At 37.4% G+C, this 9976-nt stretch overlaps 2 protein-coding genes across 3 annotated transcripts; both read left to right on the top strand.

The window, feature by feature from the left end:
- The first annotated feature begins 5612 nt into the window (after positions 1 to 5612).
- On the top strand, positions 5613 to 6633 carry LOC149957477 (uncharacterized). Its single transcript, XM_090164821.1, has 3 exons — positions 5613 to 6070; positions 6127 to 6354; positions 6424 to 6633. The coding sequence occupies exons 1-3, from the start codon at positions 5966 to 5968 to the stop codon at positions 6631 to 6633; spliced, it is 543 nt and encodes a 180-aa protein (XP_090020947.1). The 5' UTR covers positions 5613 to 5965.
- A 1764-nt stretch (positions 6634 to 8397) lies between these two features.
- LOC149957476 (uncharacterized) lies at positions 8398 to 9499 on the top strand. 2 transcript variants are annotated; one of them, XR_016478223.1, is made up of 2 exons: positions 8398 to 8680; positions 8758 to 9499. XR_016478223.1 is itself a non-coding variant. In XM_090164820.1 (2 exons), the coding sequence occupies exons 1-2, from the start codon at positions 8437 to 8439 to the stop codon at positions 8980 to 8982; spliced, it is 345 nt and encodes a 114-aa protein (XP_090020946.1). In that variant the 5' UTR covers positions 8398 to 8436; the 3' UTR covers positions 8983 to 9499. The 2 variants fall into 2 exon arrangements, 1 of the variants encoding a protein (XP_090020946.1); XM_090164820.1 differs by having other exon boundaries at positions 8882 to 9499.
- Positions 9500 to 9976: the final 477 nt, after the last annotated feature.

Here is a 9976-nt window from a genome sequence, read left to right as displayed (position 1 = left end):
ATTCGGCTCATGATCTGCTCATCCCCTGAGTTGAAAAGGAACCGGCCAGATAATAAATTGTGTGCGTAAAATTAAAATTTACCCTCGTTGGAAGATACGATACCCTCCTTTAACCGATCTTCTCATTGCGGGAGAAATCTAAACCATGATGCCCACGGATTGTCTAAACCTATTTATTATCTTTAAAAATAATTAAATAATTACTTAGTTTCACTTTAACTAGAAATGTTTTGTATTTTTAAATGTTACCTTTAATACGTAAACGTCCCTGTTGGATCTCTTATCGAATACCGGATGCAGATTGGGATAGCGGGAAAAATCGAAAATATTTCGTATGAAGTCTGCTTTCAAGTTGGTCATCGTTGCAGTGAGAGAAGAGGACAGAAACTGGGCGAAGAGGAACACTCCGAAGATCCAGAACGAAAGCAAAATTCTCAAGGAAACCGTCTCTGATAGCTTTGAAGAGGTACCTACGCGCGCAACCAAACAGATACGCTACAAATATTGTTCTACATCATTTATAAACCAATAAAACCCTACAGATTGCGTTTATAAGGGCTATTTGTTCAAGGAATTAGCTAACTAATTTGTGCTTTACGACATAATGTTACGACACTATCTTAAAGATGGATTCCCAATCAACTGAACCTTCGTTTAATCTTTTACTTGATATCGATACTAAACGTTTCGGGGGAATCTGCTTAGTCAACCATTTCTATTTAAATACCTTTTAAAAAGCAAAAATCCAATAAATATCCAAAATATTTCGGATAATGATTTTATGCTTGCATAATACATATAATTATGAAACAGTTTTTCCAAAGCAAAATATATAGTCGAGTAGATTATAACGAAGAGTGCTAGTAGAACAAAAACCTGGAATTTAATTTATAGAGTTAGTTAAATCAGGCTATTTAAGCTAAAATGCGTGTGGAAGTGAGCACAGAAATAAAGTTATTTAATTTTTTAACAAAAGCAGTTTATTGAGAAGAAATTTAATGTCTCTTACCAAGAAAATGTAACGGACACCTCGAAATTGTAACCAAGAATTGTAAATTGTTTCATTGCCATGTGTAATTTAATTTTTCTATTAGTCAATTTTGTGATCTCTGCTCGTTAAACGCTTAGAGGCGGTGCGGATAGTTTTATCAAATATGTGATTTGATAATATTTATAGGTAATTGAGTACCGATGGAACTTGTAAATAAAGTGGTAGTTTCTTTGACTTCTTAATAAAAATTTCACTATTGTATAATCCTTCCGTTTCGGAGAAGCTCCAAATTTCAGTTCTTGAGGAAGTCGTTAACTTACCTCGTGACTTATTTTATTGAATAAAGAGAGAGAGAGTCAACTTCGTAGCCTCCTTGACCAACCAGAAATCGACTGGTCGCGGCACGCAAAACCCCGGCGAAATCCATCACGTCGGCACGATCTGGATTCATGATGTACGGCACCAGGGCGATATCTGCTTCCTGAACATTAAACGAAGCCATAATATAAAAACGCAAAAAACAAGTCAATGATTTACTAAAACTACTCTACGCTTTTGAAAATTATGGAACTCAGATTTGTTAGCAAATTTATACTTTTTCACAAAAAAATATTTACTTATGAACACAGAGATATCCATGCACCTCAAATAAATAATTTTACGCATTTATAATGAAATTAACGGACACACCGAAAAATTAGAACATTAAAGAAGGTTGTCGCGGAAACAATTAGGGGGACTTTTTGGAGATAGCGAAAACATCTTACGTTTAATGCGCCCGAAAAATTGCCAATCAAAAAGCGACGTTCAATTCATTAATATCTTCCTAAAAGTATAATTCGCAAAAACGTCCACCAAATAATATTCTACTCAATTGTCGTATACTCAGGGTACATTATTCAATATGGTACCTACCCCCCTTTGAATCTGTCCAACAACTCCAGAATAATTTCCCTTCGCATCTTTGATTCCTAAACTACTGTCTGCTGGGTACTTCATTATAGCTCTGTAATATTAACTCAATGCAGTTAAAAGTTTAATAATCACATTCTTTTGAATAACTAAAGGTGAGACTTCACGAAGGTTTTGAAATGATTTTAGCCAGTTGCGAGAAGAACTTTATCAGCTTTGCGCTGAATTATTTGTTAACGATACATTGACGTTAAAATCTTCGATCAACAAATAAATTTAATTTTTTAATAATTTAAAAACAAAGCAAATTAGAAGTATTAAAGACAAATGCCAAGTTCGATTGAAAATTGTCTATTATGTGCCTTTTAAATATAATTTAATGAAAATAACAAATCCCATTTTAAAATGTGGCCAAACTGCAATCTAGTTTAGCATTTGTAAAATACTATCCCAAAAAACACGACCATTTAGTTTTTTTAAAAATCTTCTCATGAAAGTAGGCCAACATTATAGTATAAAGGAGAGATTTACCCTGTTCTGCCATATGTAGAATTATAAGAAAACTGAAGAGTTTTATAGTAATCGGTCTAACACCGAATGTTAATATTTGAAGCAGATTTCGATTCCTTAAACAAAACTTAATTATCATAAGCTTAACCCGGCCTCATACCCAAAGATCAAAAAGAATAGAATTTTACATTTTCTTTTAAGAAAAAATAACGACCTTTTACTTACGTGAAGTTAACACTGTATGTGAGAAAGTCGAGAACGCAGCTCATTGGTCCTGAAAGAAAATATCCCTCCGAAGCCTGTTTCTTCTCAACATATAAATATCCGAGGGCCTAAAAGGTTTAAACATACGTGATATACGTTGATGGTCATCGTCGGATAATTAAGTTTTGGACAAAACCAAACCTCGTGTAGGGCAACTCTGAGATACATCTCGAAGCAACTGGGAAAATCTTCAACGACCTTCAAACCTTTAACATGAAACCAGAAGCGTTTAATATTTCCTAAACAGAGAAACAACTAGGTCAGAAAGGCTAAATAGAAATCATGCACTGGACATCGAAGCAGCACATCTCAGAATAGACTGCAAGCATTATGCAATTAAAGGACTGTGTTAGGGTATTAATCGCCATAAAAGTATCGTCTTATTACCTGACCTTCTTAGCACAGCAAATGGCAACGCCCATTGTAACTATTATTTTATTGTATTAAGTTGGTTACGTCTCTTAGAGGTGTAATATACATGTATCTTACGACGTTAGTAGTAAATGTGATAAGCAACAGTATAAGCTTTTAAAAATACAAATTAAATCAATCAGTCTGCGCATAAGTATACTAATAAATATTAATGCTGCTAATCGATTTTTCCAAAAGCTAGCCGAAACTAGTCAGACTAAGGCTTAAGCCTTAATGAAAGTTTTAAATATATGCACATATAACCTACAATTTACTTATCAATTGTCATCGAAAAAATAAAGTTAAGTTGAAATTAACAATATCCTAACCGACGTCCTTAATTGAAATTGATGAGGATTTATTGCAGTAAGGAAAGGTTACATTAACAATAGATCTCCTAAATCAATTGATAAACATTTTACCTGGTTGCTTACCTGTCAAAGCTATACGTTCTTGAACTAAACTTTTGTCGTCTAAGAAAAGAGAAAAATTGCAATACGTAGTTTGAAATTTCTTTTATGGTGTTTGGCACGCAAACACAATTTAACACGGAGAAGCTTTACTTTCTAAAACTTGGAAGTTATTTATTTACCTTTGTGACTGCCATATTTCTTGTTAGAGAAGCTTGGCGAGTCACCGTGCGCCGTTAGTTTGGAAAGTAAAGAATGCGATTGAGATAGTTTGTGTTTAATTTCATCCAAAGAAAAACATTTAATAGCAGTGGCGAGCTTTGCTGGAAGCAATCTTTAACAGGGAAATTGTCGATTGAATTAACACAAAAAGGCACTTAAATGCGGAAATTACTTTTCTATATAATGGTTTTGTATAATGATATTATTCCCATTTATTAAAGAGTTTTTTTTTGTTTTGAGAAGTAGTATTTTATCAACGCTGACCTAAAGTCGTTTTAAATCGATTGGTAAAAAGTAAGAGTTCTGGACCACCGGGTGCAAAATTACCATAGGGTATGTACGGGGTGCACACTCCATAGAGAATCAACGGGGTGCTGGAATTACCCTCGAAGCAGCGATGGCTCCATCTGGGTACATTTTCCGGCATCGAGAATATGACAAAGACCGTCGAAAACGCGAAGGGGCAAACGAAGCCGGCCATAGTCTTAATGACCAGGAGCGCTATCGTACGAGGAGGAAAATGAGTTTGATGACGAGGTATGGCATAGAGGTTCGGGCAGTCTCGGATTTTAACCGCGCCAGAAAGAAGTGGCTTGTTTATACGCGCGTTTCATCGGTACGCGTCGGAAGTTTACGGAAATACCCAAAAGGGTATGGCATGGGGTCCCATAAAAAAGTACGGGTCGGCATCGTGATTACGAGAGAGACCGTTGAAGTGACAATCGGAGCCAGCCGGAGATTTATTGACGGGGTGCAATAAGGAAGCGAAATAAAGGTCAGCGATAAGACGAGGTCCCGGTTTTCATCCGCACCAGGTAGGTATACGGGACGTAAATCTAAGATGAGAAAAGCGATATTACGACGATTATCATTTCTTTCGAAGAAAAGAAGGAATATTTCCTAAAAAGGCTTAAATTAACGTAAATGATAATGGATAAAAAGATAGATTGCGCAATATAGGAACCATAGATAAAATAACTTCGTAAAAAAATTCCGATGAGTATTATATAAGGAGGTTTATTTGCCGTACAACTTCATCTCTTTAACATCTTAGACTACCACTAAACCGAGGACTATTCTAGAATGTTAGTTAATAACGAATTAAATAAATTGGGAATAATTTATAATTTAGACTATTAATTAAAGGTCGGATGATAAGTCACGCATTCTCGAAGTCAACTTTCTGAGATCCAACAACGAAGGTATACGCCTATTAGCGCAGTTCCCATTTGCGCGGTTTCCCTCATAGCGCGGTTTCGATTATTACGTATATGTATATAAAAATTAATGAAAATTAACCCAAGGAAATTTAAAGGAGATTCCAACCACCCATGGTCTCGGGGTAAAGCGTCCGTGTCAGACCTGGGCAAAATCACATTTTCAGTTTAATAACGTGAGCTTTCAAGCCGGGAAAACTCGCTCACTTTTGGAATGAACTATTGAAAACGTAGAGTAGATTATGGGTATAGAAGAGAGATCTCGTTCAATCTGAGACAGATGAATTTCGCACTGGCAATAATTGTTCTCACTACTGCAAGCAAACCATCCTAGGCTAAGAAGCGCTTCGCTTAGGGCCCCAATGGAAAGAGATCACGCTCACTGGCAGCCGCTTACGGCGCGAACGAAGAGGTAAAGCGATCACTGTCAGCCGCTTATTTGGCGAACGAAGGGTCGCCTGGTTCACTGACAGGCGCTGAAATTACAAACGAGGGAGCGACGCATTCACTGGCAGCCGCTGAAAATACAAACGAAGGAGCGACGCGTTCACTGGCAGCCGCTGAAGTTACATACGGAGGAGCGACGCGTTCACTGGCAGCCGCTAAAATTACAAACGAGGGAGCGACGCATTCACTGGCAGCCGCTGAAATTACCTACGGAGGAGCGACGCGTTCACTGGCAGCCGCTAAAATTACAAACGAGGGAGCGACGCATTCACTGGCAGCCGCTGAAATTACAAACGAAGGAGCGACGCGTTCACTGGCAGCCGCTGAAATTTATTTATTTCAGTAGAGAAAAGTTTATTGATAAAGTTATTGTTTTTTTATAGCAAATACACCAAATGGTTCTTCGAGAAAAAGGCGCCAAAAATAAAGCGAAACTAAAAATTTCTCCAAAAAGGCGTCAAAAGAAAGTTCCAAAATTAGCCAAGAGCACTCCCAGGCAATAAGCTTTTCGAAAAGCTTTTATTGATTGGATTTCTTTTGACGGAGTGCCATTTTCGGTGGTCGAAGGCCGAGGTTTTAAAATGGTAATCGAAGCAGTTGACACGGAACTAACGGTCCCTTCGAGACGCACCATTGTGCGAGATTTGGAGGAAAGAGTGGCAAAGGATTTAATTCCCAAAATGAAGGTGAGGTAGCCGCCCAAGTGTTGAGACATATTGTAAGCGTAAACATACTGTTTTAGGTGTTGCTCGCCTCTCTCAAACCAAAAGAAGTGCACTTAACCTTGGACATTTGGTCGAGTAGGCAGCGTCAGTCTGTAATCGGCTGTCGAGTACAGTTTATTGACGAAAATTGGAATTTCCAAAATTTGCTATTGGCTTTCTCTCATTTTCCACAAAATCACACTGGTGAAAATATTTTAAGAAAAATTATGGCTATTTTGGAAGAAGTAGGGCTAGATCCATCTACGGTTAGATTTAATTTTTTAGAATGTTTTCGGGCACTAAAAGAGTGATACCCACTAGTTGCATCATTTCAGGTATCTTGCATCTGCGCCGATAACGCTGCTAACATAACTAAAGCGTTGAATATGGTCGGGGTTGTCGACGGACATTGGGAAATGACGTTTTCGACGCCTAAGGAAATTGAACTTGAATCTCGTCTATCGGAGGGCGAGGCATCCGAACGCGACAACGAAAAACCCATTGAGAACTTGGAGGCTGTCGAGGAACATTCAATTACAAACTAAGGTTGAAATGTTTCATATACTTTAAAGGTTAAGCTTCTTATGTTTAAGGGAGCTATAACATCAGTCTAACAAGTCGCTGTTCAAAAATAGGTAACGCAAAAAGTTGTATTTTACAAAGAGTAACAAATGGACAGACCCTACTCCCTATCAGAGAGGGGGGGGGGATGGCGCCACAAAATGTTTAGGTGTAGACAAATAATGTGTATCAATTGTGGGCCCCCTTATATATTGACTTAAATATTAAGTTTTGCTAATTTTATGTATAAACAGAAAAAAGAATAATTTATTTTAAAATGTTATTTTCTAATATTTTTGTTTTATTAAAATCGACTTGGAAGAGGCCCTTTCGTGGCCTCCCGCAATTCGATTTGTGGGCCTCAGTGAAAACAAACAATAAACTATGTCTCCTACCCCTAACGCCGCCCCTGCCCCTATATTGAAATTATTTCAATTTTTCTTAAATGTCTGTAATGTTTTGCTTCCAGAAAGGTTATTATACTATTATAAATTAGAAACACATAAATAAAAAATGTATGTATTTAAACTAGGGAGAATAAATGTCTACGTCAAGACCGATTTTTCGCTTTTCTCTCGAGTCACGCTTGATAAAACAAAGGATCCCTTCGCTTTTGGAGGAGAAAAATCAAACTCTTCTTCGGATCCACTGTGCGAAGAAATGATTACTGACAACTTGCGCGCGGAAGCTACAGACTTGTTAGATGAAATTATCAATTACGAAAAGAGATGGATTAGAAAGCGATGTATGGCTCATTCTCTCCAACATAAAAACTTGTTGAGGTTAACGGTAATAGTTAGTGTAGGGAGCTGTTGGCTCGATCGCGTGGCATGCAGGGCTTGCCACCACCCTCCTACGCATTGTAACCCGGCCACCTGAATTAAAGGCTTCAAAAGTCGCTTGACGACTTAGGCCTAAAGCCCCATTTTCATGCTCGCTGGTAGCGGGTAAAAATCGTCAAAATCCGCTTCAGCTATACACTTTTTCACTTTCCGCGTCGATCTGTTTCAAACAGATATTTTAGCTTTATTTTCACGCTTGCGAGTGGCGGAAGCGAATTTTGATGATTTTTACCCGCTACCAGCGAGCATGAAAATGGGGCTTTAGGTGGTGCCTTGGGTATTAGCCTAGCTGATTATTTATTATTATTCGTAGTAAATGGCGCGATAGAAAAGTGTAAGAAAACCAAGAAAATGATAAGCTCGTGGATTTCTTTTCTTCGTCGCTCTCCTAAGTGGACGGAGAAGTTCAAAGAACATTCCCCTCAACAATTGGACATAAAGGCAATAGGGGGTGCTCGGTGGAATGCCGTATATTCGTTAATAGCACGATTGTCTGATTTTAGTTTCGGAATTTTTACTGTGGTTGTGTTGTTCAGGGAGTTACGTTCAGAAGTTTTTTACGTAACCCTCAATTTTAAGATGGCAACGGTGTTTTTGATTGATTTTTAGAGAGTACTGATCACGTTTTCTTCCGACAACTGGCGCTATCTTTATTACTCAATAATATTGTCGGTCTGCTACCCGGCATATTCTTGATCAGTTCCCTCGAAGATACTAGAAACCCTAAAAAAATTCCGGCATGAAACTAATTATTCACCGTTTTGTAAATTAAGTGAACGTTATTTTGATATAATATTTTTATAGGGCCTTCGATAGTGTATTCATTTTCTGCTCTTTTAACATATTTCTAATTCAGGGTGGAATGCTTCAGGCTCTTCGAGACACTATTAAGGAGGCGAGAGAAGCGATAATTTGGAAATCCCAAGTGCCAATTTCGAGCAATCGATGAGTGAAGTTTTGGCTTTGTTGAAGCCAATAAAGGTTGCAACGGACCTTAATTTTCAAACAAACGGACCAACCGCGCATCTCGTCATAGGGCAAATTCTATCTGTAGTAGTACAGATTCGCGAAACGAACTCTCATAGTTTCCCCATTTTGAAACAAGAACTATTGAATCGTATTTCTACCATATTCGCCGAGGACATTGCTGCAATGTTGGTTCCGCTACAAAAAACAACCGTGTTTCAAGGTACATGATTTAATTTATATTTAGTTAAAAGCCAAAAACCGGAATTTTAGGTTTCCTCTGTTTTTAACTGGAAATAGGTTGACTGTATAGCACATATGCCTTGCAAGCAGTCCTCTTCCAGTTCAAGACAGAGCAAAGCGAAAGGTCATGTAGTCGGTTTATAAACCATCGAACATTTCACTAATTTATTTTCATAAATAGACATTTACAGCAATCCTTCCTGGGATTTAGGAGAATTTAGAACTCCAAGCCTTGAGACCGCTCTTACCAAAGTTCGAAGTTTTTTTTGCAAAAACACCTGATACGCAGGAACCGCGTAAAACAAAATCAAATATGGGTCAGCCGTCAAAAGTATTTCCAAAGTTGATAGCGCCGTCTAATTCGAAAAATGCTGTATCAAAACCAGAAAATGAGCTTCAGAGCTATTTAGCGGAAGGAATTTTGGAGCAAGACGATGTTAGTGCCCTCGATTATTGGCGCATGAACGAAAGCAGGTTTCCCAACCTGGCAAAATTGGCAAGACACGTTCTGTCCATACCCGCTGCTTCCGCTGGCATTGAGCGAATGTTCTCTATAGCCGGAGCCATTCTTAGATATCGTCGGAGCAGTATAACTTTAAAGCATGTGGCCGATTTGCTAACGTTTAGAGAATATAAATTTCTAGAAGATAAAAATTAAAGATTAAATGTTTAACGACTCACTTTCATCCTTCTAAATCAATTCAACTAAATTTCTGGAGTAAATTCTAGGTAGATATATTAGAAAAATGATTGATCGCGTTAAAAAAACCACCAAAATAAAACATTTGTTTTCGCAATATGAACTAAATGTCTTAAGTTTTTTCCTACACTAGTTGATTGAACTAGTTGTAAGTAATTTGTTAATAAAATGGTACGTTATTAATTGGTGTTATTTTTATTTTCATAAAATGGTACCGACTTACAATATTTTCAGATCACATTTCTTCATTGAGGTCCTTACTTATTGCATAACAAATATTTTATATCTAGGTGAGATTTATTTCACTTTTTACCTATAATTTTTGAGTAGAGCCACCAAAAAGCCCATTGTGAATAACAAGATGTCACGGACATCTTGGTACACGCAATCCCACTTTTGTGCTAAGAATACAGTCCGACAAAATCCTTAACCATTTATCAAAATTCGCACCAGAAAGCCTGTAACATTCACCCTGTATCAAAATTATCACCTAAATGTCTTGAAAATAACTAGTAATCGAAGCCCGATATAAAACATTCACCCTGTATCAAAAGTTGCACCATAAGTAGTAAATAC

The sequence above is a fragment of the Leiobunum rupestre genome, chromosome 2 (assembly GCF_980474605.1).
Source record: "Leiobunum rupestre chromosome 2, qqLeiRupe1.1.hap1, whole genome shotgun sequence".
NCBI classification, from domain to species: domain Eukaryota; kingdom Metazoa; phylum Arthropoda; class Arachnida; order Opiliones; family Sclerosomatidae; genus Leiobunum; species Leiobunum rupestre.
The sequence above is the reverse complement of the archived record's forward strand: the minus strand, read 5'-3'. Positions and strand labels throughout refer to the sequence as shown.

What these genes read in the sequence shown, in the direction of transcription:
- LOC149957477 (XM_090164821.1), top strand. Translation starts at nt 5,966, where the DNA reads ATGGTAATCGAAGCAGTTGACACGGAACTAACGGTCCCTTCGAGACGC. An exon ending in ATTTAATTCCCAAAATGAAG is followed by an intron (nt 6,071 to 6,126) that starts GTGAGGTAGCCG and finishes ATACTGTTTTAG; the next exon opens with GTGTTGCTCGCCTCTCTCAA. An exon ending in TAGGGCTAGATCCATCTACG is followed by an intron (nt 6,355 to 6,423) that starts GTTAGATTTAAT and finishes GCATCATTTCAG; the next exon opens with GTATCTTGCATCTGCGCCGA.
- LOC149957476 (XM_090164820.1), top strand. Translation starts at nt 8,437, where the DNA reads ATGAGTGAAGTTTTGGCTTTGTTGAAGCCAATAAAGGTTGCAACGGAC. An exon ending in AAAAACAACCGTGTTTCAAG is followed by an intron (nt 8,681 to 8,881) that starts GTACATGATTTA and finishes TTTCATAAATAG; the next exon opens with ACATTTACAGCAATCCTTCC.